We start from the raw sequence: 27,344 nt of genomic DNA, 5'->3' as shown, positions 1-27,344 counted from the left end.
CGCCTTTCCGGTACTATGTAAGCCACATTGAGCCTGCAAATAGGTGGGAAAATGTGAGATACAAATGTAACAAAATAAAAATAAATAAAATATATACCCAGCTATACAGAACTAGAGAGGAAGATAACAAAAACCTACCCTGGATCCTATGAACGGTCATACTAATGGCAGAGGGATACATCAGCAGTGTGGACGGGTCAAATTAGTGTTTTTCTGCCATTATGTAATTAGGGTGTCTAGTCTTAGGTGTTTATACATTGAAACATAGGTAATCTATATAAATAATTCTCACCTCCAACGTTCTGAACCTCACTGTGTGGCAGGGGAACACTGAAACCCTGTAGTCTTCTAGGCTGTCAGTACCACTCACTCTGACTCTCACTCATAGACCCGCCCTCAGCCACGCCCCATCCACACATAATTCACAACCCAAACATTCTATATGTAAATTTGTAGTTGCAAGATCCCATGAGTGTCTGCCCCGCCCTTGCGTCACGGGCTATGACACTCAGCCAGTTCCGACGCTCCCCCCCCCCCGACGCACAGCGAGAAATACAGTAGGGCATCTGAACGAGGGTGCATTTTATTATACTACATAACAGGGAAGTGTAGCTCCACCCTCACGTCAAAACGCGATGACGTCGGGGGCGGGGAAGGCAGGAGTTGGACTCAGATCCCGTTTGTCGACGGCCTCACGCATGCCTCGGGTCACGTGATCGCCTGAAGCCTGCGCGGCAGGGGGGGGGGACCCAGGGAGCGACGACGAATCCAGGGTGGAACAAGAGAAACGCACCTCCAGAAGGAGACCCCTCAGACACAAAACCCGGCCCCCCCCACCCATCCGCAAAAAAGGAAAGACTCACGGACAGGAAAAAGAGGGAGGGCGCCGGCAGATGAGGGCTCAGGACAGGGGCCACTGGCGACTCGCAACAGGGGGGAGGGAAAGAGCACTGGGTCAGACTCCAGCGCTGCCAGCAAACAAACCACTTGCACATTCACTCTCTCTCACACAGTCACTCTCACAGACACTCTCTCAAACATACACACTCAGTGGAAAACCTTGCTAGCGCCCGTTTCATTAGAACCAGAAACGGGCCTTTTTTTTTACTAGTTTCATAATAATAATAGATCAGTGTTTTTGTGCAACAGACAGGACTATCCCAAGCTAGATCTCCACTTCACCTCAGCCAATTAGAGGAGATGGTGGGCTGGGAACAACTTTTGCACTCCACTCAGTAATTGCAGCCATAGTGCCTGCACACGCTTGGTACAGCAAGGGAACCGGGCCTACTTCTGGGCAGTTTTTCAGTGGACTCAAATGTGTACACTTGTGGCAGGCACTTTTGTCAGCACAGAAACACCACAAAAACCTGACTGGAGGAGTTCCTGGTCTTTACATAATAAGCATCTAGTTAGTTTTTTTAAATGGGGGCTGTTTTATTGATATTGCAAAAATCTGAAATCCTGTATCTAATTACTGATGCCAACTGGCAAATGCAGAGGTTAGTATAATACACCTTCAACACAGTGGCGTAGCCAAGCGTGGCCCACCCACTTTGAGCTCAGGCCCGCCCAGTAGCAGCACACCTATGATGTGGCTGGCAGGGATCCCCAAGCCCCACCAGCCAAAAACTCCCAACGACGGTCCCTCCTGCATACCTTGTAAATAGCAGATCTGCGCCTGCATTGAGCAGCGACTGATACATACTGCTTGCACCGGCCCCAAAGCCTTCCCTCTGATGTATTCCCGCCTATGCGGAAACAGGAAGTTGCATCAGAGGGAAGGCTGTGGGGCCAAAATAAGCAGTGTGTATTAGTTGCTGCTCGCTGCTGGTGAAAATCTGCTATTTCAAAGGTATGTAGGAGAGGGGGGGGGGGGGGGGCGGAATGGTTTGAGAGACCATATGGCATGCAGGCGAGAGAGGGCGAGACCACATCACCTGTGGGACAAATGGAGTTCTTCTGCCCACCCATCTTGGACCCAGGCCCACCCAAAATTGGGTGTCTGGCTACACCGCTGCTTCAACAGCCCAAAGCCAGTCAAAGTACTGCTTCTTTAGAAAGAGGTGTCAGTACTACATGTTGCCACGTGAGAGATCTGCTTCAAAAGCAAAGGCTGCGTTCTCATCTTTAGAGAAGCCAGAGGTCTGCACGGGGAAACCAGGAGGAAGCTACAGTACTGATAATGAAACAGTCATTAATACTGCAGGGGTGAGAGGGGATCGAGACAAAGTGAACGGGGACAAGAGGGAATGGAAACCAGATTCTGAATCGAAGTCTGCACTTGAAACACCAACACCTCTGCTAAAAATTATTTTTTTAAAAACTTCAAACGAGTCCATGTTAATAATATGCTTTTCTTGCGTATTTAACAAAGTAATACCTATTGTTTTGTGTTACGTTAACAAGTTACAGGATGCATTTTGTGTTTTACTTGAATTTACAAGATCTTTTAAATGTGGTTAGGGATGGAAAAGATGACGACCGTGGGGATGGTACCAGTACGATGGGAATGAAAAAGATTGGACTGGGACCGTTGGGGATAGTGACCCAATTATGTCCCCAGAGATTTCAGCTACTGCACAATGGCCCCACCTCATGGCCAGATTCACAATCTACAGCTGTCCCCCAGCCAAAGACTGGCGATGGGATAGCAGAGTGTTAAAAGAAAAAATAACCTTGGATAGAGTCAAAGGAAGGCTCACGGCACTATAACACAAATGAGGCTGTTGCTGATTGAGCCAATAGTCCAAGACAGGCAGAAGAAAGCTGTTGTGTCAGCAAACAGAAATGTATTTTTCCTCTAGCCAAAAATGCCATCTGTAACTTTAATGATGAAAACTGTACATTAAGGTCACGCACTACTAGATCTCACAGACACCTTCCGAGGTGGTATGAAAGCAGCTTTTGTTTTCAGCTAATTCTTGCATTGACTAAAGCACGTCAATACAGATAGAAATAACAGACAATGGACTGAGGCAGGCCAGTGAACGGCCAACAGAGCTTCCAGAGTTGCCAGACAATGGACTGGGGCGGGCCAGTGAACGGCCAACGGAGCTTCCAGAGTTGGCAGACAATGGACTGGGGCGGGCCAGTGAACGGCCAACGGAGCTTCCAGAGTTGGCAGACAATGGACTGGGGCGGGCCAGTGAACAGCCAACGGAGCTTCCAGAGTTGGCAGACAATGGACCGGTGGGGGGGTGGGGGCACTGAATGGCCAACAGAGCTTCCAGAGTTGGCAGACAATGGACCGGTGGGGGGGTGGGGGCACTGAATGGCCAACGGAGCTTCCAGAGTGGACAGACAATGGACCGGGGGGGGGGGCACTGAATGGCCAACGGAGCTTCCAGAGTGGACAGACAATGGACCAGGGCAGGCCACTGAACGGCCAACAGAGCAGACAATGGACTGGGGCGGGCCAGTGAACGGCCAACGGAGCTTCCAGAGTTGGCAGACAATGGACTGGGGCGGGCCAGTGAATGGCCAACAGAGCTTCCAGAGTTGGCAGACAATGGACTGGGGCGGGCCAGTGAACAGCCAACGGAGCTTCCAGAGTTGGCAGACAATGGACTGGGGCGGGCCAGTGAACGGCCAACAGAGCTTCCAGAGTTGGCAGACAATGGACTGGGCCGGGCCACTGAATGGTCAACAGAGCTTCCATAGTTAACAGAGGACAGTTTTGCCCCATTTTTAATGGCTTTAAAGAAAAAGCCTTCTGCACAAGCAGGGCTGGCTTCAGGTATGAGTCAGGTGGCTCAGGGGTACCAAAAGCGTGCCACACCAGCGACCTCTTCACCGCTGTGGTAACACTATAGGTGGTATAGTAAGCCCTTAAAAACAATCAAACAAGAACAGTAAACGGCAGCAAGAGTGTGGTGCATTGCTCTCTTCCCTTCGTGGCCTCCTGGCACAACCACAAGTTTAAGCGTGAGAACAGGTACTTCCTGCTATTGCTTGTAACAAACAGAAGTACCTGTTCTCACACTTAAACCTGCATCAGTGCCAGCAGCAGCACAAAGAGCACAGCCAAACATGCTCTTACCACTGTTTAAGGAGCTGAAGCGGGCGGGCGGGGGAGCTGGCTGGAAAGGCACTGATGCCTTGGGGATGGGGAGCTGGTACTGGATTTGGAAGGGCCTACTCTAAGGAGGCTGGAATTGGAAATGGAAAGGGCTGAAGCTTGTGAAAGCTGGGAGAATGGGGCTGCAACATGGAGGCTGAAAACATGGAGGGTGTAACGAGGGATAGGACAGAGACTGCGGGGGGAAAAAAGCAAAGACAGATACAGTGGAAAGTGAAGAGGGAGGGACAGGTAAGGAAGAGGGGGAGGAAAGGTAGGATCAGTGAATCAGATGCTCGGGAAGGGGAGGAGGAGGCTGTGGCATGAGTATTTTGAGATAGCAGGCATGCAGACTCTGAAATGGGGTGAGGCCAGAAAAAGGACTGGATGGGTACTGGGAGTGTAAGCGGGGACTCGAGGCTTGGGTGGGATTGAAAGCGAGGACCTGGGGATTAATAAACTGAGCAGGGATAAGACAGACAACAGGGAGAGGGGTATGAGAGGCTGTCGACCTGCAGAAAGATGGGGAGGGGAAATAAGAAAAACTTGGAGGATTTGGGGAGGGGCTGGGATGCTATGAAGAGGGTGAGAAACAACAGAAGGGGCAGTTCTCTGACAGAGGTGACAGGGGGTGGATACAGGGGTGATAAAAAGGGGGAATGGAAGACTGGATAGACTGTAAGACATACTAGAGGTGGTTAAAAGGATGAGCAACAGGGAGGACCTGGGAATGTAGAGGGGTTGAGAGCACTGTCGGCAGGGTTGCGGTTAAGCCGCAGAATTGGGCGGCTTTTCGGGAACGGCTACGGGGAATTTTCGAATCGCGTGGGTTGCGGGGATTTGAGCGGGTTTTCGAGCGGCCGCGGTGCGGGATTGGGTGGGTTTTCGCGGCCGCCGATTGGCCGGTTTTCCCGCTGCCGGGGCTTCTATTGGTCCAATTTGGTCCAACAGAAGCTTTTCCGGGGCTTCTATTGGTCCAATAGAAGCCTTTCAGGGGCGGGGTTGACATCAGGGGTGACGTCGGGGGCAGGGCTAGTGACACAGGAGGCGGGGGTTGACTGCGGGCACTTTTTGGGCGGGTTTACGGCTGGTTTTGGGCTGGGAAAATTTCTCTCAGCTGGCAACCCTGGTTGAGAGGCAGACAGTAGATTTGGGGGGGGGGGGGGGGGGAGTAAATAGATTACACAATGGCTAAAGGATCTGGGGGAATAGGAGCTGAGAAAGGAGTAAATCAGATGGGGAATGGGAGGATGTTAACAGTGGAAAATGGAAAGCTGGTAAGTAGCTGAAAGATAAAAAGAGGAAAAGTGAAGACTGGAAGTGGGAGAAAGAGGAATGAAATATAGCTAGAGAGAGGCAGATGAGAAAAATGGAGAGAGAAAAAAAAAAAGATGACAGATCTAAATGTGGGAAAATATCCAGAACCTGAGTAAAAAACGGCACTGACGCTACACCATGGGGCCATTCATGTGTTATGAGTCCTAATAACCGAGTGGTTCATACTACAAGATCGGCCCCAAAGCACCAGTTGAGCAGGATCTAGGCCTGAGCCCGAAGACCTTGAAAAAGTTCCCTTGTGCATCAAACTGTCAGCCAATTGTCACATCGCCTTAATGACCCCATGCACTCTACAAAATATAAAACTGCAAAGCCGAATGCAGGTGTGAAGATCTACAGCAAACTAGTCCTCGGGACATAGCTGCAGTGAGAGTACACATGCTCGTTTACACCTTCTTCAGAGCGAGTGTAAATTTGTCATTGTTAGAGCTGGTTTTGAGTGTGTGATTACTACTTCCTAGGACGGTAGCTCTTGCAACCTAACGTTAACACAGCACAGACAGCTGAAGAGCAGTTCAGAGCAGGGGCGTATCTGAGATTCGGCGGTAGGGGGGCAGGGGCTAGAGTGAGGGGGCACATTATAACCCCCCCCCCTACCGCCGCTGCCGTCGTCAACCCTCCCCCGCCTACCGCCAACCCTTTCCCCGCCTACCGCCGTTTTTTTAAACTATTACTTCAGCTGAAGCCCAGCCGAGGTCTTCTTTAACTTCATCTTCATCCTCGTGCTGTTAAAGCTGCATGATGCATCCTTCCAGTTGGACGTCGCAGCACGTTGACGTCCGTACAACGTGCTGCGACGTCAAACCTCGGCTGGGCTGGCGGGGGTTGGGGTCCCCCGCCAGCTGAAGTAATAGTTTAAAAAACCGGCAGGAGCGGACCTCAGGGTAGGTGACGGCAGTAGGCGGGGAAAGGGTTGGCGGTAGGCGGGGGAGGGTTAACGGCGGTAGGGGAGTCCAGGGCGAAATCTGCGGGGGCCTAGGCCCCTGTGGCCCCACGCAGATACGCCCCTGGTTCAGAGCCCTAAAGATGGAGGTGGCCTAGCCTAGTCTAGTGAGTGACTCAGTGACGCTGCTGTGCACTGGCATGTTGGGCAGTGTTGCCAGGTACTCGGCCCCGAAACCCGCCCAAAAAGTTCACCCCCTCACCCCCGCTGTCATCAACCCCGCCCCCGCCGTCATCGACTCCGCCTCCGCCATCAATCCCGCCTCCTCCGTCATCGGCCTCGCCCAAAACGTCACTAGCCCCGCCCCCAGCGGCCCGAAAAACCGCACAAAAACCACCGAAAAAAACCAAAAACCAGCCCAAAAAACCGTGACCCGCAGCGGGCAAAAATTTCCCGCAGCGGGTCGCGGAAAACCGCCCAATTGGCAACCTTGGTTGGGGGGTGGGGGAGTAAGAGGAGAGAAGGACCAAAGCTGGAAATAGTGACACCTAGTGGTCATATTTAGGGCTCACAATTGCAGGATTGTGGAAGGTGCCCTAACGCGAGGTCCTCCAACCCTGAACTGCTGTGATGTGATAGAAGGCTAGGATAGAAAAACGTCCCTGGTAGTTGCAAACGAAAATGCCTGGTGCCAGTTTCCAAGCACTACTGGGTTAATTAAAGAACCAGTAATGCCTGTAAAGTAGGAATACAGCACAGAGAAGAGCGATGAGTGACCTTAGATAGGATGCTTTGTGAACAGAGGAGGTGCACAATTCATTATTTAAAAAAAAAAAAAAAAAAAAGATAAATAGGAGAAAGAGAATATAATGGGGCATAAAATGAAAATGGATTTTGAACAGAATTTGGGGCTTTTCTGTACTGTCAGCAACATTCTATTAACTCCTGTAACATTCAGGACCAGCAGGGTAGCTTCAAAAGTGGTGTCCATTCCTGATCCTTTCCCTTCCCCTGCTGCAGTTTATTCTACCCATCCTAGTCCCCCTCTCCAAACAATTTGAAAGGCATGGAAAATGCATCACAAACGCTTGGGTCTTCACAGGTTTAGTTACTTTTCAAAGCCATTGCTCTCTGGGGGGGTTCGGCTGTCTCTGCTATGCATGCAATTCACACCTTCCCTTCACTGCCAAAAGTGCTGACAGTGTGAACAAGATTCAAGGCAGCATTGCTGATGAGGCTGCCTGAACCGAGGTGTTTTCCTTCAAGTACTCGCTCAACAGCTACTGCAGCTGCCAAGGTCCTTTCCTTGCTCGAGACTGGCAGCAAACTGGGTGCCTAGGACCACTGCAGGACAAGGAGACGCTACAATTCACCTTTCAATCTGGAGCTGCCAGTCTCAGTTCCACTCTCCGAGCTTGTGTCCTCATGCATCATGACTGCTGGGGAATGCGAAAGTACCAGAAACAAAGCAAGCTGATACTTGTAAGGCCCAGCTCACACTGTGGCTTTGAAAGTCTTGAAAAGGACAACGACAGAAGTCTACAATAAAGAGCCAAAGCTCGCAGTGGTACAAAACCATTGACGATGCCTACAGTAGGCCGAGACCCTCTTTGCCAATAACTTTTTTTTTTCCAAAACTTGCCTCCCTGGCTTTATGGTCTTTTGCTATTGGGAGGCCAAGATTGTCTTACTGATTGAGGACAAAACCTCTTAGAATATTTTTGCTGAACATGATAGAGAATAAACATTGGCATTGAACGCCGGGAAACTCATTGGCATTTCAGGTGAACTGGGACTATGTCTACTCGGAGCAGCTTATTCATAAAGTCTCTTCTTAACAGGCTGTCTCTTAAAAAAGAAAAAAAATTTAAAAAAATCTCCTATGCTTATCACAAACTAACAAAAAAATATACCCATATGTACAAGGATTACATCATGTCCCCTGTAAGGAGTCAGTAGGAATAGCCTTTGCTGAAGTGCTGCGAGGAGAGGTCCTGAACATAGGCCATGTTCTCATCCAGGTGGGAGAGTGGTACCGTGTCTTCCTCGCTCACCTGCCGCTCAAACTCAGACTTCAGGGTTGGGCGCTGGTTGTCGGGGAAGGCCAATGAGAAAAGTGCTTCCGGCTCACACACAAACTTGTAAACATAGCGCTCTCCGGCCACCTGAGGAAAAAAAAAAAAAAAAAAGAGAGCCATGAGCAAGGTACGTACTGGTAGGATGGGAGAGGGTGTTTTAAGAACCCCCCCCCCCCCCCCCCCCCCCCCCCCCCCCCCCCCCCCAATTTTAGAGAAACACTGCCACAAATCCCGTTTTTCCTAGTTCAGCAGGAAAGATCTGAAGGCAGCATGAGGTATCGCAGCAGAACGATCAGGTGGAAAGTACCATTCTCCTACATGCTGTCCTGGTGTACTGTAGCTCCAAAGAGTCTCTCTCACCTTTGTCACGAAATGTCGTTCACAGATAATAGTGAGCCCTCTTCTTAAAAAGAGTGCCCTGTGCATGTATGCAATAGCAGGAAAGAGTGGTCAATCTTTAGGAAAAGAAACAATCATTCTGGAACCCATCCCTACAGTTACAGGCACCCTGAGCTTCAGAGGCTCCTCCTTTTAATACCCTCGTCTCTAAAGCTAGGACCTTACCACCACTGTTTCCCCTCCCCCCACCCACATTCAGCTTCATATCCTATACTGTTACCCCCCCCCCCACCTAAAACACAGCATGATCTATGCAACACTTCTTCCCTGAAGTTAGAAGCATCAACAGCACGTGATGTAGGTAGCAACACCGCTGAAGGGGAAGTAAAGCCAGTGCTGGCCAAGACTTCTACGGTCTGTGCCCAGATCGTGGCTGAAAAGGTTTGGATGGACTGTGGTAGAGCTTTTCAGGGGCTCAAAAAAACTTCAACAATTTAGAACAAGCACAGTGCCAGGCAGACTTCTACGGTCAATGCCCTGAAAATGGCAAGGACAACGCAAGATCAGGCATACATATAGTAACATAGTAGATGACGGCAGAAAAAGACCTGCACGGTCCATCCAGTCTGCCCAACAAGATAACTCATATTTGCTGCTTTTTGTGTATACCCTACTTTGATTTGTACCTGTGCTCTTCAGGGCACAGACCGTATAAGTCTGCCCAGCACTATCCCTGCCTCCCACCACCGGCTCTGGCACAGACCGTATAAGTCTGCCCAGCACTATCCCTGCCTCCCACCACCGGCTCTGGCACAGACCGTATAAGTCTGCCCAGCCCTATCCCCGCCTCCCAACCACCAGCCCTGCCTCCCGATCTTGACTAAGCTCCTGAGGATCCATTCCTTCGGCACAGGATTCCTTTATGCTTATCCCACGCATGTTTGAATTCCGTTACCGTTTTCACTTCCACCACCTCCCGTGGGAGGGCATTCCAAGCATCCACCACCCTCTCCGTGAAAAAAATACTTCCTGACATTTTTCTTGAGTCTGCCCCCCTTCAATCTCATTTCATGTCCTCTCGTTCTACCGCCTTCCCATCTCCGGAAAAAGGTTCGTTTGCGGATTAATACCTTTCAAATATTTGAAGTATCACATCATTCTATATGTAATGAGGCTATCTTGTTGGGCAGACTGGATGACCGTACAGGTCACCTGCCGTCATCTACTATGTTACTTGCCCTATTCTCCATTGGCTGTTGTGTAGCAGCACATCATAGGGATAAGTGCCAGGATTAGGTGTGCTAAGAATGTTAAATTCCCTTCTAGAACACGTTTCTGTTTATTCTGTGTCCAGATCACCGCTCTGAGTTTACGTTAAAAAAAAAAAAAAATCCTGTTCCAAGTACAGAGGAGAGGAAAAGAAGTGTGAATGATACCTTTTGCATGATACCCTTCTCATAGTAGTAGCGAAGAGATCGGCTCAGCTTGTCGTAGTTCATGGCTGGACGGTTCTTCTGCAAACCCCAGAGTCTGGCAACCTGTAAGAAACACAGGCATTACTGCAGCCACGGCGGTGATCACTGAACAGCAACTTCAGATGTTAACCAAAGCCACACCGAGGATGTGTGCCAATATCTTCATAACGGACCCCTCGTGCGTCATTCCTCCCCTTAAAAAATAAAATCCTACTGTACAAGTCATATACTGCTTCATTCTAAGTGGTTTACAATGCAATACAATGAATAAAAAAACATGTACATTAGAATACAGTTACTTGGAATAACCTTTTCTTGAACTGGGCTAAGCCTGGACTCATCTGGCTTCCAAAGCCAGAGGCGGGATTCGCTCCACTAGAAGGACAGAAAGTCAAGTTCTCAATCCTTCCATGCATGCCTACTAGGAGTGGTAATCAATATTGCTTTTGGCATTTAATATTGACAAAGACCTCTGAAGTTAAATGATGAAATATTTTAACACCCACCAGATAGGGCTAAACATACATCTGGGTTCCTATCACATTATAAACCATAAAATTATACTCTGATCCCCCATTCATCGCTCCATGTTTCTCTTTCCCACCCACCCCCACCTTTCCTCATGAGACTATCATTGGAATGCATTAGTCTCATGCATTACACCAATTGTCTCTAATTGTTGCCATACCTCACGCTAACATTACCGGCTTTTGTCGCACCTAGAATGTAAACCGCACTAAACCCTGGAAAGGGAGTATTAGCAGTGTACAAGAATTCATTTGATTTATGTTTCACATATACACAGTGTCTGGAAAAAAAAAACGAGACCCCCGACATTTTTCTAAATAACCAAAAACAAATGATACTATGATACTATTATTGACAGGTGCTGTAAAAACTGGATTATCCCCATTTTCAATATGTCGTCATTCAGGTAGTGACCCTTAAGCTCCATTTTAGCTAAATAGCATTTAGTGAAGAGGATTTTTTTTTTTTTAATTTGTACCCCACACTTTCCCACTCATGGCAGGCTCAATGCGGCTTAGATACTTATTTGTACCTGGGGCAATGGAGGGTTAACTGACTCGCCCAGAGTCACAAGGAGCTGCCTGTTCCTGCAGTGGGAATTGAACCCAGTTCCCCAGGACCACTCTAACCACTAGGCCACTCCTCCCATTTTAACGGCAAATTAAGGCATACAGCCCAAAGCGTTTGCTAAGGGCGTTTCCTAATAAAAGTTTGGACTAATGTATTTTTAAAGGTCATTCTAAGGGCCCTGTTTACTGAGCAACAATGGTAGGTGCAGTGGCGTTCCTTGGTCGGCTGCCCCCCCCCCCCCCCCCCCCGAGTGCAGCACAACACTCCCCCTCCCCCAGGTGCAGCGTTCACCCCCCCCATCACCTCCAACCCCCACCCCCCCTTCCCGGGTGCATTCTTCTTAACTGCTGGGAGCAGCCGCTCGGCTGTCGGCTCCACTGTCTTTTTTTTGTGTTACATTTGTACCCCGCACTTTCCCACTCATGGCAGGCTCAATGCGGACGGGGAGAGGGATCTTGGGGTGATAGTATCTGAGGACCTGAAGGCGATGAAACAGTGCGACAAGGCGGTGGCCGTAGCGAGAAGGTTGCTAGGCTGTATAGAGAGAGGTGTGACCAGCAGAAGAAAGGAGGTTTTAATGCCCCTGTATATGAGGCCCCACCTGGAGTATTGTGTTCAGTTTTGGAGGCCGTACCTTGCGAAGGATGTTAAAAAAATGGAAGCGGTGCAAAGAAAAGCTACAAGGATGGTATGGGAGTTGCGTTCCAAGACGTATGAAGAGAGACTTGCTGACCTGAACATGTATACTCTGGAGGAAAGGAGGAACAGGGGTGATATGATACAGACGTTCAAATATTTAAAAGGTATTAATCCGCAAACGAATCTTTTCCGGAGATGGGAAGGCGGTAGAACGAGAGGACATGAAATGAGATTGAAGGGGGGCAGACTCAGGAAAGATGTCAGGAAGTATTTCTTCACGGAGAGGGTGGTGAACGCTTGGAATGCCCTCTCGCAGGAGGTGGTGGAAATGAAAACGGTAACGGAATTCAAACATGCGTGGGATAGGCATAAAGGAATCCTGTGCAGAAGGAATGGATCCACAGAAGCTTAGCTGAAATTGGGTGGCGGGGTGAAGAGGGGTTGGTGGTTGAGAGGATAGGGGAGGGCAGACTTATACGGGGTCTGTGCCGGAGCCGGTGATGGGAGGGGGAACTGGTGGTTGGGAGGCGGGAAATACTGCTGGACAGACTTATACGGTCTGTGCCCTGAAAAAGACAGGTACAAATCAAGGTAAGGTATACACATATGAGTTTATCGTGGGCAGACTAGATGGACCGTGCTGGTCTTTTTCTGCCGTCATCTACTACTATGTTACATGGGGCAATGGAGGGTTAAGTGACTTGCCCAGAGTCACAAGGAGCTGCCTCTGCCTGAAGTGGGAATCAAACTCAGTTCCTCAGGACCAAAGTCCACCACCCTAACCACTAGGGTACTCCTCCACTTTTCCTTTTCCCTCTGCCCTAGAACAGGACGTAACAGCAGAGGGAACAAGGAACCGGCGGAGACGACAGCCAAGGTGCTGCTCTCTGCACCCCTCCTGCAGTGTGCGCCTGGGATGGACCACCCCCGTCGCCCTGCCACTGGGTAGGTGCGAGTGCGCTAATGCTAGAGGCACCCATATATCCCTATGGGTGTTAGCACATGCTAATGTTTAGCGCGCTCTAAAAATGCTAGCGCACATTGGTAAGCAAGACCCTTAATGTTTAAACAATTGAAAAGTATCTGGAAAATATGTAAGGGGGGGGGGGGGGTCCAGTTTTTTCCAGACACAGTGTATAGTCTGATATATGTCATTTGCTCATTTCTGACCTGAAGAAGATGGCATCTTATTTCTATTAACATCTACTATAATAAAACTCACCCTCAACGTTCTGAGGACACTAACGTCAGTGAAGCCAAGCTCTGACTTCCTTCAAAAAGGTTCGAAGGTTCGTGGTGGTGAAGCCACCAAAATCGCTCCGGGCCCCGCCCTCAAGGGCGGAGCAATGGCACAACAACGAAGGGGTTGGCAGGAAGGGAGGCAGGGAGGGTGGAAAATTGCTCCGGGCCCCGCCCTCAAGGGCGGAGCAATGGCACAACAACGAAGGGGTTGGCAGGAAGGGAGGCAGGGAGGGTGGAAAATTGCTCCGGGCCCCGCCCTCAAGGGCGGAGCAATGGCAGAACAACGAAGAGGTTGGTAGGGAGGCGGGGGGGAGGGCGCTCCAGGCCCCGCCCTCGCGTCAAACGTAATGACATTGGGGGCGGAGCAATGCCAGAACAACGAAGGGGTTGGCCAGGGAGGGAGGCAGGGAGGGTGGAAAATTGCTCCGGGCCCCGCCCTCAAGGGCGGAGCAATGGCACAACAACGAAGGGGTTGGCAGGAAGGGAGGCAGGGAGGGTGGAAAATTGCTCCAGGCCCCGCCCTCAAGGGCGGAGCAATGGCAGAACAACGAAGGGGTTGGCAGGAAGGGAGGGTGGAAAATTGCTCCGGGCCCCGCCCTCAAGGGCGGAGCAATGGCAGAACAACGAAGGGGTTGGCAGGAAGGGAGGCAGGGAGGGTGGAAAATTGCTCCGGGCCCCGCCCTCAAGGGCGGAGCAATGGCAGAACAACGAAGAGGTTGGTAGGGAGGCGGGGGGGGAGGGGAGATCGCTCCAGGCCCCGCCCTCGCGTCAAACGTAATGACGTTGGGGGCGGAGCAATGCCAGAACAACGAAGGGGTTGGCCAGGGAGGGAGGGGGGTTGTTGGCAAAGAAAACCTTGTTAGCGCCCGTTTCATTTGCTCTGAAACGGGCTTCTTTTACTAGTTAATGTATAAATGCTTCTTCTGTATGTATTAGAATAAGAACTGGCCACACTGACACATTATCAGAAAGCAGAATATATTATCATAATGCCTTATCCATTCGGCCCCAAAGGTTTTTGCTATGCAAGCTCCAGAATACTCAATGCACAGCTGAGTGTATTTGAACAAGCTGAAATGATCAGATCGAGTTTCACCAGCGCTGGACGCTTTACTTCAGTTCCAATTCCTCAGAGAATTTCATTTAAGCTTTCGTTAGTGACTTTCAGCTCTCTGCTAGATGAATCACTAAGTTATTTGAGGGGAAAAAAAAAATAAAAGCAGAGCCCTTTCGCTCCAGGAAGGACGTTATGATTTACATAGGACAAATTACTGGCATTACCTGTGGTTTCGGATGTTAGATACGTTGAGACATGCAAGCAGGCCTTTTACTCGAACACTAATCCGAAGGAGCCAAGGTAGCCCTGCCAGTCTGGACGGATACACTGGGGCTTCTCAGAACAGGTTACAGCTGACAACTGCTTTTAGCTCCATAGTCGGTTTGCATTTCATTGTTATTTTAATGAAAATGTTCATGTAAGTTTGTCAACAGTTTTAGACATGTCACTTTCAATATTTGTTTTATGAGAGATGATTAATAAGTGTATTAAATAAGTGAACATGCACCAGCATACAGTGGTGAACAGTCAAACACAAGAACCTTACCAGCCACAGTTACTTCACGGACATTATCCCCCCCCCCCCCCCCAGCTCATGATCCAGAGGGGTAGACAGACACCTGTCAAAACTCTTCTCCCCTAGCAGATCTTACTTATTCATCACTTTTAAAGCACTAGTACGCATTACGCTATGCCACACAGATGCACAAGAGACAGTCCAGGCTCCATGAGCTTATGAGCTAGTCAAGAAACACACATATCTATATTAATAATTCTCACCTCCAATTCTGAAGCTCACAGTGTGGCAGGGAAACACTGAAGCCCTGTACTGTTGCACCCTGTCAGCACCACTCACTGTCACTCATACACCCGCCCTCAGCCACGCCCCTTCCGGACATAATTCGCTACCTGAACTTTCCATTGAGGCCCCAAGATCCTGCAACTTCCGTGAAGGGTTCGTGGATTCATGGTGGTGAAGCCTCTCCACTCACCCTGTCTGTCTGTCACACCCTCGCGTCAAACGTCGTGACGTCCGGGGCGGAGCCATTTCGCTCGATCCGTGACGTCACGCCCACAGCCGTTTCCACATGAACAACAGGAACGCAACCCCTGGCCCTGCCTGACAATCGCCTCCCAGTGCGCTGGCGATACACAAATGGCGCCCGACACGACCTTCCAAAACGCCACGGAACGAAACGTGCGGATCCTGTTTGCCCTGGTATGTTACGTGCGTCGCCGTGCGAACAGGGGGGAGCAGCGGTACTGACGACCTCCGTAGGGGTTGAAACGGGCTGCAGTGGGTGCGCACACTCGAAACGTTTCTCTCCAATCCCCTTGCTAGCCCCCGTTTCATTTCGCCCAGAAACGGGCCTCTTTTACAAATAAATATAAGAAAAGAATAACACTGATTCCCAAACCTGATCCTGGAGGCACCCCAGTCAGTCAGGTTTTCAGGATATCCACAATGAATACGCTTGAGAGATGCACTGCCTCCACTTCATGCAAATCTCTCTTCTGAATATTAATTGTGGATATCCTGAAAACCTGACTGGCTAGGGTGCCTCCAGGACCAGGTTTGAGAACTACTGGTCTATAAGAATGTATGTGCCGTAGCGAGGGTGCCTGACACCCGGGGCGGGTCGCCGCTGCGCACCCCCCCCCCCCCCAGTGCAGGGCACGGCGCCCCCCCCCCCGAAACGCACCCTACCTTTCAGCGGGGGGCAGGCGGGAGGGCCGATCCGCCCCCAGTGCATATCACTGGGAGCTGCGTCGGCTCTGCTGCTTCCCTGCCCCGGAACAGGAAGTAACCTGTTCCAGGGCAGAAAGAGCAGGGAACCACTGAGCAGACACCCCCCCCCCCCCCCCAGTGCGTGCACCCGGGGCGGAACGCCCCACCGCCCCCCCCTTTCCTACGCCTCTGTTTTGAACGTGACTGTATTTGAATATGGTCAGCTGGAGATCCCCTCCCCCACTTAGCTCAGTATCAAAACCTACCCCTCTCCACCTAAAGAACAAAATCTAAAACCTTTCTGCCCAGCCTCCCACATCCTAATTCACTGGATCTCAATCAACACCTTGGGACACACTCAACCAGTCTATCTTTTCGCACACCCACAATAAACAAGCCAGGTGCATCCCAAGCATTGGGTTAAGAATCATCCCTAGGGCAGGAGTGATGCCCAGCTGCTCGTGTCCTTGTGCCAAAATTAAAAATAGCACTGGTTGAGCTGCAACAGGCAAGGTTATCTGCTGTAGGGGGAGGGTTTCACGTATAGGATTAAATGTCCCATTTTTCACCACAGCTCGGGAGGGGGGTGGGGAGGGGAGCCCAAGAGCTTCAGCAGGTACCTTATACCCTGCTGATCCCAACACAGATTGTATGATTTTATCAGGATCTATGTTAAAAATCTATTTTTGTATTTATGAATTGTTTTGCATGCGAAGTATTTGCCAAACCTTCTCCATAAAATTTTCATAAAACAATGATGCTGTATTGGACCAATAAATCTTCTAGACCAATACAGCATCATCGTTTTACCCCTTAGTGTTATTATCTCTAAGTTTTGTTTTGCTCTTCTGTATTTTCTGTCATATTACCAGTAACACATGTAAATGCATTTGTGACATGCACCAAGCACTGAATTTGGTCTTTACAGTACATGAAACCAATTTAGGAAAGTGGAAAAATTAACATGCCAGCCCACTCTCATTCAACAAGGCACAGGATGGCCAACTGGCAGATGGACTAGCTACAGTGTAGTAAATTTAAAACAAATCAGAGAAAGTTTCTTCACCCAACGCGTAATTAAACTCTGGAATTTGTTGCCGGAGAATGTAGTGAAGGCGGTTAGCTTGGCAGAGTTTAAAAAGGGGTTGGACGGTTTCCTAAAGGACAAGTCCATAAACCGCTACTAAATGGACTTGGGAAAAATCCACAGTTCCGGGAATAACATGTATAGAATGTTTGTACGTTTGGGAAGCTTGCCAGGTGCCCTTGGCCTGGATTGGCCGCTGTCGTGGATAGGATGCTGGGCTCGATGGACCCTTGGTCTTTTCCAAGTGTGGCATTACTTATGTACTTATGGACAAATAATGTCAGGCTTTGTTTTCGACAGAATGAGGAATAAACTCATGTGAAGGCACAACCTCATTTACAGAAGTGACTGGAGGTGGGATGGAGAATAACAGTTTAGTATAACCCAGCTTGGCTGCCATATCATCCAATACATTATAAACTAAACCATAAAGACCATAGACTTCTTACAGCTGAGAAGAACGTCTCCGGATGAATCCAGAACATCCCTATTTTCCACAGATCACAAATCAAGAGGCACACAGATCAACCTCTTAACGTCCCGTCTCTTCACCTGTCTGTAAATAGTCACAAATACCAGCATTCACCTCTACCTTCTGAACAAAGGCCACGTCTTGTTGACAAACACTCCCCCCCATCCAGACACACTCTCTCAACACCCTCAGAACTCAATTACAAACAGGGAAACTTACCACACCCAAAGTAGAAAAATGAGCTATTAACGCACAAGTTTATTACATGACTTTACTTGAGTGGCAGAACATCCAATCTGTGCTCCATCTGCTCAAGCTGGTGCCAATCTTTGAGTTAGAACCAGGCTAACTACACCCATAAATCATGGGCTGACATTAATGGATGTTCCAGATGCATTTCCCAGCAATTAACGGAGTTTAATGCTCCTCTTGGAACTGGGAAGTACAACGGACTTCATGGTTGTTTAAATGAATCTATCTCCGGCTTAGGACAGTGTAAAGCCCCTGCCTCGTATTGAAGAAGACTCATTTGGAAAGGCTTGTTCAAAGCAAAGGGCTACACTGGTGGTGAAATTGGGCAATTATGACTTAAGTTTGAAAAGATAATGGGGCACAAGCGTCGAAACCCGGGCTAGTAGGACCAAGGTTTTGAGTCCTCGACAGGTATTCACTGATTTCAGATACAGAAAACATGCCCCTGGGTCTAGGCTTGGCCAAGACAAACAAGCCAGGTTTTCGGGATAACTCTAATGAATATGTAGAAGACAGATGTGCACCTCTTATGCATATTCATTAGGGTTATCCTGAACATTTGGCCTGTTTGTGGCCCAGAAGGACTAAAAACAGACAAGTACGACTTAGAATGTGGGGATCCAAGTTTTAGTTTGCAGAAAGCCCAACTGAAGAAACGGGTTTGGGCAGACTGGATGGGCCGAGAACGTAGATTCTGCTGGAGAGGAAAAGGAAGAAAGCCCAAAAGTGAGAGGGTATGCAAAGAGGACTGGAGATGAATTTGGGAGGGGGATAATCTGGGTTTCCAACAGGATTCCAGTTCTTGAAGATTATGAATATGTGAAGCAGGAACTCCGATGGTCTGTCCTCCGATTAACTGAAAGGATCAAATGCACTCTTGTGACCCACAGAGTGAACACCGAGGACACACTTTTGGGTAATACCTGGTTGGGGGTATCGGAGCTACACAAGCTGGGCAATAGCCCGTGTGTATTTTAATACCTACTACTACTACTTAACATTTCTAAAGCGCTACTAGGGTTACGCAGCGCTGTACAGTTTAATAAAGAAGGACAGTCACTGCTCAAAGGAGCTTACAATCTAAAGGACGAAATGTCAAGCTGGGTAGTCATTTCCTGAGTAGAGGTAAAAGGTTAGGTGCCAAAGGCGACATTGAAGAAGTGGGCTTTCAGGAAGGATTTGAAGATGGGCAGGGAGGGGGCTTGGCGTATGGGCTCAGGGAGTTTATTCCAAGCATAGGGTGAGGCGAGGCAGAAAGGGCGGAGCCTGGAGTTGGCGGTGGTGGAGAAGGGTGCTGAGAGGAGGGATTTGTCCTGTGAGTGGAGGTTTCGGGTAGGAACGTAAGGGGAGATGAGGGTAGAGAGGTAATGAGGGGCTGCAAATCGAGTGCATTTGTAGGTTAGTAGGAGAAGCTTGAACTGTATGCGGTACCTGATCAGAAGCCAGTGAAGTGACTTGAGGAGAGGGGTGATATGAGTATATCGGTCTAGGCGGAAGATAAGACGGGCAGCAGAGTTCTGAACGGATTGAAGGGGGGATAGATGGCTAAGTGGGAGGCCAGGGAGGAGTAGGTTGCAGTAGTCAAGGTGAGAGGTAATGAGAGAGTGGACGAGAGTTCGGGTGGTGTGCTCAGACAGGAAAGGGCAAATTTTGCTGATGTTATAGAGAAGGAAGCGACAGGTCTTGGCTATCTGTTGGATATGCACAGAGGAGAGGGAGGAGTCGATTCCCTGTTCCTTTGGGCCTTCAACTCAGTGGCTGGAGTCTGGTACGATGAGACTTCAATTCACATCTGGGGATTTCTGCTCCCCCCCCCCCCCCCCCCCCCCCCCCCCCCCAATTTATGTAAAATCTTTTTTATCATCAGTAAACAACAAGAACAGACAAAATTGATAGGGAATACAATTTTTACAATAGCAAAACAATCTAATATGGATCTTAATATGTTAAAGTGAAAATATACAAAAAAGCTGTTCCACACATTTATTACTCAACTCCATCTCATCCCCTCCCCCACCCTCCCTCCCCCTTTACCATAATCCATTAATCCCTATAGTCCAGGGGACTGATAACCCAGCCAGGGCCAACAAATACCAAGAGAAAAATCTTACCAAACCAAGTAGCTTCATAAATTTAGCTTATTTCACAATCAAGCTACGAATTCTGGTGGGCAACATTTAAATACAAGGGGACCAGACCAACAGAATGTCACATCCCTCGCTCCCTCCGGCTGCTCCTCCGCGGGAAGCAGGAGCCGGCGTCCACCACGACGAAGGCCGGCCTTCTTGAGGCCGCGAAGGGAAGCCGGGGCTCGCCGTGGTGATGGCCGCCCAGTCCGGGCCCGAGGCCGGCGATCACGGCTGCCGGAATCTCGATCACCGGCTACGAGGGCTGTGTCTGCGCCAGTAAGAGAAATGGCGCCGAGGTGCGATGGCCGGCGTCTCCTTCATTCTTGGGCGCGGGAATCCCAAGCTCCGCCTCAGAGGAGTTAGACTGGAAGGCCAGTACGATAGATCTGCCTGGGAGGTCGGTCAGAGCCAATCAGAAGGGTTCTGTCGATAACCAAGTTCTGATTGGCAGGCTATGTCTACGGGGGCTGGGCGGCTGACTGCCGAACAGTATTTAAGGAATGAGCCTGAGGTAAGAGGTTGCTTCAGGTTCTTTTACCCGAGGCCAGTCTCTGTGGTTCCTGTGTTCCGTGATTTCCTAGTGTTGCTGTTTTTGGACTTTTGGACTGTTTCCTGGTTTATTCTGCCTAGCTGCCTGCCTTGACCTCTTGCCTGACTTTGATTACTCTACTAGCCGCCTGCCTAAACCTCTTGCCTGACTCTGACTACTCTGTTAGCTGCCTGCCCCGATCTGCTGCCAGTTGTGGACTTCTCTATTCCACATGCCCACTTCTCTCCTGGTTCTAGTCCAGGTCAGTCCGTCAACCCCGCGGTTCCTGAAGTCCAGTTGACCGCCTGCAGCTGGGGGCTCAACCCTTGGTGAACGGCGGTCGTCACGGGTGAAGACTTGGAGTTGCACGGCTGTCCTTTCAGGTCCTTCGGGGCCTTACAGGACCTAAGGGCTCACCTTCCTTGTGGATAAGACACAGAAATGCCACTGGAATTTAAAAGTACAATGTGCTTGTTTAGCTTTCCCGAACATAAGCATATGAGACCAATTCTCCACTGCCAAGATGAAGGGGTATCAGGCTGCAGCCACCTCTGGAGCACACATTTTTTCCGAAGTAATTTTTGGTTTTCTCTCTTCTGAACTCTGCATTAGTCAAATCATCACTTATTAATGCCACAGAAGTCCAGACTCCAAAATCTAAGATATTTGTATAAAAAGGACAAACCCAAGTACTGTCTGTTCTTCTACATCAGTGGTTCCCAAACCTGGCCCTGGAGGCTTCCCAGCCAGTCAGGTTTTCAGGATATCCACAATGAATATTTGTGAGAGATTTACATGCAGTGGAGGTAGGGCATGCAAATCTCTCATGAATATTTATTTGTGGATATCCTGAAAACCTGACTGGCTGAGATGCCTCCAGGACCAGGTTTGGGAACCACTGTTCCATATTTTACACAAAAACGGCGAGTTAACAAGTTTTGCTTTATGTGCTCGTGTTTGTGACTAGTAAGCCCTGTGAATAATCCTGTAATGGTATTACTCTCTCAGGTCTGCCCCATGGGCTACAGCTGGGAGAGTACTAACAGTACGAACATCAAATGACCTCAAATTGCATCCTAAATTCGTGTTCCCAAGCTGCTTTCCAGACCTGTAGCTTTTGCAAGCATCGATGCAGACCTGAAATTGTCACACCTACATCCCCACCCCACCCCCCCCCAGCATATCTAGTTTAGTAATGTAGCAAGCATCCTAGGCTGCAGGGGGAGGGGAGAAATGGGAATGCTGTGCATTGTGGCTCTTTCTGGACCCTCTGAATTATGGTTCCCAAGGACAGCCACTAGATGTCGCCCTTAACCAACTATCAGGACATCCTTTCCATAGGGCTGTGAATGCTGCCTCTACAGTATTCCCAGCCACTCCAGCAGCCAATATCCTGATGGTGGGATCAAACTTTGGACCTTTCACACATTTCACTTGAGCCACTAAGCCAAACTCTTTCTCCTTTAATACAGAGGTATCGTCACTTTTACTACATGTAGGAGTGGAGGAGTGGCCTAGTGCTGGACTTTGGCCCTGGGGAACTGAGGAACTGAGTTCGATTCCCGGCACAGGCAGCTCCTTGTGACTCTGGGCAAGTCACTTAACCCTCCATTGCCCACCGCATTGAGCCTGCCATGAGTGGGAAAGCGCGGGGTACAAATGTAACAAAAAAAACAAACAAACCCCTTGTGCTCGTGTGGCAAGGATAGATGAGGCTGTGCTGTACAACCTTCCTATTCAATCTCTGGCTTGCTACCGAATGAATGTCATTGCGGCAAGCAATCAGAGCAAGCCGTACCAATCATCTCAGCTTAACACGGACAAGGAAAGATGAACCGCCGCACAACAGGGACACTTTTCATCTTGGCTGTCCTGTTCTTATCAAATTCGTCAAGAAAAACAGCTGCATGTGAGCTTCTGGGGAATCCATTTCCTCCACAGCACCATGAGGCTTAGTTCCTCATCCACACCCTTGTCACCTCTCGTTTAGACTACTGCAATCTGCTTCTTGCTGGTCTCCCACTTAGTCAGCTCTCCCCTCTCCAGTTGGTTCAAAACTCTGCTGCCCGTCTCGTCTTCCGCCAGGGTCGCTTTACTCATACTACCCCTCTCCTCAAGACCCTTCACTGGCTCCCTATCCGTTTTCGCATCCTGTTCAAACTTCTTCTACTAACCTATAAATGTACTCACTCTGCTGCTCCCCAGTATCTCTCCACACTCGTCCTTCCCTACACCCCTTCCCGTGCACTCCGCTCCATGGATAAATCCTTCTTATCTGTTCCCTTCTCCACTACTGCCAACTCCAGACTTCGCGCCTTCTGTCTCGCTGCACCCTACGCCTGGAATAACCTTCCTGAGCCCCTACGTCTTGCCCCATCCTTGGCCACCTTTAAATCTAGACTGAAAGCCCACCTCTTTAACATTGCTTTTGACTCGTAACCACTTGTAACCACTCGCCTCCACCTACCCTCCTCTCCTCCTTCCTGTACACATTAATTGATTTGATTACTTTATTTTTTGTCTATTAGATTGTAAGCTCTTTGAGCAGGGACTGTCTTTCTTCTATGTTTGTGCAGCGCTGCGTACGCCTTGTAGCGCTATAGAAATGCTAAATAGTAGTAGTAGTTCCAAGTTACCTGGCCAGCGGTGGGAAGGCTTGTTTGTTTTTAAACTTCTTCCCTCCCATCTAACCCAGCCACTAGCCAGGGGCTACAGACTGTGAATCCCTCCCTGTGATGCGCATCCAACTTTTAAGCTTATCAGCCTAACCATGGTGGTCATGCTACTCAAAGATGAAGAGTACTAGATGATGTGCAATAACTTGTCAATCAACTGGGCAAGTTAAGTGGAAGAGTGGCCAAGTGGTTCAAAAGGTGGCCGGTTCAAATCCCACTGCTGCTCCTTGTGAGCTTGGGCAAGTCTCTTAATCCTCCATTGCCAGGTACCAACTCAGATTGGATAGGAAAATGCCCAGTGTACTTGAATGGAACTCACCTTGAGTTACTACTGAAAAGGTGAGCGTAAAATCCAAATAAATAAATATGACATTGGGGAATCACTGGAAAATAGGATGCTGGTGTCTTAACAGCAGTTGGATTGCTGGGCTTTAGTTTTATAGCGGTGAGACTTCAGAGATAAGTTTTGACACCCCTTAAAATAAAGCACATCAACTATTCTACGCCACACGCAAACGTTTGGTGCCGACATGTCACTGTGTTGCATTTCCATGATCTGAAGCCACTCAAACTCTCAGATGTACAGGCTGGTTGTCTAGTGCAGTAAGTTCTCAACCCATTCCTCAGCAAACTCCCCCAATCAGGTTTCTCGGATATCCACAATGAATATGCATGATCTAGGTTTGCATACCAAGGAGGCAGTGCATACTGATTGTGGAAATCCTGAAAACCTGACTGGTTGGGTGGACCCTGAGGACAGAGTCGAGAACCACTGGTCCAGAGGATGACAATCCTCCCAAACGCTGAAGATGATCATAAGATGGCTCATGGTCGCCAACAAGGAAATTGTGGTAAGAAGAGGCACCTGAAGGAAAGAAATGGGGAAGTAACTTCTAGCCAGTCTTGACTTTCTAGACCCCATCCCTAAGGACACTCTAGTGCATTGTCCAGTGTCATTTGTCTGTCCAGTTATTCTGTAAAGGACATTACTGACTCAAGAGACAACCGATTACTGGCCTTACGGAATTTAAAGGGGGTTTGGACAGATTCCTGAGGGAAAAGTCCATTGAACATTATTACATATTTTTTTTTGGGGGGGGGGGGGGTTGCCGGGTTCTTGAAGCCTGGATTGGCCACTGTCAGAGACAGGATGCTGGGCTTGATGGACCCTTGGTCTTGTCTCATTATGGCAGTGCTTATGGCGGGGGAAGAGGGGTTGGTGGTTGAGAGGCTAGGATGGGGGAGGGCAGACTTATAAGGGGTCTGTGCCGGAGCCAGTGATGGGAGGCGGGACTGGTGGTTGGGAGGCAGGAAATACTGCTGGACAGATTTATACGGTCTGTGCCCTGAAAAAGACAGGTACAAATCAAGGTAAGGTATACACATATGAGTTTATCGTGGGCAGACTAGATGGACCGTGCAGGTCTTTTTCTGCCGTCATCTACTATGTTACTATGTTACTTATGATTACGAGAGAGCAGAAGAAGCGGCATGCTATGAACAAATATATCCATCAAACTTTCCTTTCCATCGCTCCTCAGCAGTACCTTTCATCAGTGCAGTAAAAAGTACCCCATACCGGAACATACTGGGATGGGAACTGAGAAGCTTGTACTGGATGGAAGCCTCACCGTTATTTTTAATTCTTAAATTTGAAAGGTCAAAAATACTTTGGGTTCCATCCAGAACACCTGACAATGTTTGTGTTTTGAAAAATATCAGAAAACTCAATTTTTCCTATCTCTGGTGTCTCCCTGGCATCACATTGAAAAACCTCAAGTAGTCAATGTCTTGTTTGGTGCACTAGGTCCACCTGTATGGACAAGTGCCATGTACAGACATCTCTTAGGCCCATGAGCCCCACCTGCACCCCACACCTACAAGGGTTTCACTTTCAAACGTAAGTATGAATCTTACTTCTTCTGGTTCGATGAGCTTAAACTCCATTCCTCTGCCCGTCCAGGCAATGAAATGAGAATTGGTAGGATCATCCAACAGAGCCACCAGGAACTGCCAAAGTTGGAGAGAACCCCGTCGCTGATATGGTGGGCCCTCTCGATATGCACCAATTTCCTGCTTGATGTCCCCTGCTATATTTATCGAAAGAGCAAAAAAAGTTAGGGGTTTTTTTTTTGCCTCCTTTCAGCCACTACCAGCCCCTCCCCTTCAGCATTGACAAACTTTCTTTTTGAATCTATCTGAAAGTAGAAAGGTGAACATCATTAGAAAGTCCCAGCACATTCTCTCAAAGAATGACAGTTATGCTACGATGACACATCAACCACACCTACATCTCTGCACAAGCGCATTCTTAAAAAACACCACAAAAATGCCAACAAGTGTAAATTACGTAGCTAGTTTTTATGGTATGGTATTAATTTTCAGAGCTCCAGTATAACAGCATCCTAGGCAAGGTAGCTCCCCCCCCCCCCCCCCACCAATGGAGAAGTAGCCTAATAGTTAAAGGAGCAGAATGATGATAAGGGAAGTCAGGTTCAAATCCCACTGCACTTCTTGTGATCTTGGGCATGTCATTTAACCTCCCTACCCATCTTCAAATCATTGCGCAAAGCCCACCTCTTCAATGTCGCCTTCGGCACCTAACCACTACACCTCTACTCAGGAAATCTAGACTGCCCCAACTTGACATTTCGTCATTTATATTGTAAGCTCCTTTGAGCAGGGACCGTCCTTTGTTCATTTGTACAGCGCTGCGTAACCCTAGTAGCGCTCTAGAAATGTTAAGTAGTAGTAGTAGTAATTTAACCTCATTGCCTCATATATTTATTTAATACATTTATATCTCGCTTTTATCCAAGGTGAGTAACAATATTCACATACAAATTTACATAGATGTCACATACATAGTCTTCAACAGTCATCACAAACATGGTTTTAACTGGGTGGCAGTTACAATAATATGGAGAGGGCAGTCGCCTGTCATATACACAGTCTAAAGTCTTCGACGGGTTGTAGTTGTAATTATGTGGCGAGGAGACATGATCAGTAAAATGGGTGCCGGGTGCGGTTGAAAAGAAACACAAAACTAGGAACGAAGTTAACTAGACAGGCCCTCATGTGGTTGGAAAGGCAATCACCAACAGATGCGTTTTTAGTAACCTCGAATGGTTGAGTGTCTTCAAATGCTCTCAGGTATACCGGTAGGGCATTCCACAAAGATGGAATGCCCTACCGGTATACCTGAGAGCATTGTAAGCCGTCATGAGGATAGGAAAATACCCACTGTATCCTCATTCTGAGCTATTCCTGAAAAAGGCACGAGCTAAATCCAAAATCCCTTCCACCTCTTCCCTACCTTTTGGGCTTGTGCTCACAGACTGTCAAGACTAATTTGTAAAGGCAATGTGCCTCCCCATCCTTGCACGACAACCAGGGTGGTTGCCCTACTTGCCCACATCTTGCAATTACAATGCTGAAAAAGAACTAGTGTTGAACTCCGACAGCTCACAGCGCTCCACAAATATTCAATGGGGTTTCGTGGGCCTTCAGTTTTCTTCTACTGAAGCAGCCTATGCAACATAACCAGTATCTCTTTCTACCGAGTATGCAGAAGTATATAGAATATGTCAGTTGCATAAGCCAGTGGGAGTCTGCCTTCCCACCCCCCACTTTGGGCTCCAGCACCCTCCGCTTTAATGGGTGAGTGGAGGAGTAGCCTACTGGTTAGAGCACCGGTCTTGACATCCAGAGGTGGCCTGTTCAAATCCCCTCTGCTGCTCCTTGTGATCATGGGAAAGTCACTTAACCCTCCATTTCCTCACGTACAAACTTAGATTGTGAGCCTCCAGGGACAGAGAAATGAACAATGTACCTGAATGTAACTCACCGTGAGCTACTACTGAAAAGGTGTGAGCAAAATCTAATAAAAATAACAAATAATATCTGGCGGGGATGTCCAAGACCTGCCAGCTGAAGAGGTCTCCTCCTGCACAAGTCCCCCTTGCAGCTAGAATAGTGCCTAAGTCAGCCAGTGCACATCAGCTAACAAAGCCGGAACTCTTGCACATGGTCAGTTAGGCGACTGACACTGAACTGAGCACACATGGGAGTGCTGGCATGCCTCCGACTTGAGCGCTGCTCTGGATGCATTAGGGACTTTGGCTGGCAGGGCTTGGGCATCCCCACCAGTAAAGGTATGGTTAATGAGGGGGACTTCCGGTTATGCCACTGGAATGTGTACCGAACCACTAAATTTAGCACCTCAGGCTGCTCAGTGGTGTCAGCTAGGTTTCTTCCCCTTC

At 48.8% G+C, this 27,344-nt stretch overlaps 1 protein-coding gene across 1 annotated transcript in view; it reads right to left on the bottom strand.

Moving 5' to 3' along the window:
• Positions 1-7,322: 7,322 nt before the first annotated feature.
• The window catches only part of LOC115481412 (ETS translocation variant 4-like), a 51,472-nt gene continuing 31,450 nt past the window's right edge, over positions 7,323-27,344 (bottom strand). Inside the window, exons 8-10 of the mRNA XM_030220499.1 lie at positions 25,000-25,172; positions 10,135-10,236; positions 7,323-8,446 (exon numbers count right to left, since the gene is read on the bottom strand). Of these exons, the coding sequence (XP_030076359.1) occupies positions 8,234-8,446; positions 10,135-10,236; positions 25,000-25,172 (488 nt within the window). The 3' untranslated portion in view covers positions 7,323-8,233. The remainder of the gene's footprint in view (positions 8,447-10,134; positions 10,237-24,999; positions 25,173-27,344) is intronic.

The sequence above is a fragment of the Microcaecilia unicolor genome, chromosome 12 (assembly GCF_901765095.1).
Source record: "Microcaecilia unicolor chromosome 12, aMicUni1.1, whole genome shotgun sequence".
In the NCBI taxonomy this organism is placed as follows: domain Eukaryota; kingdom Metazoa; phylum Chordata; class Amphibia; order Gymnophiona; family Siphonopidae; genus Microcaecilia; species Microcaecilia unicolor.
This window is presented reverse-complemented; position numbering and strand designations above follow the sequence as displayed.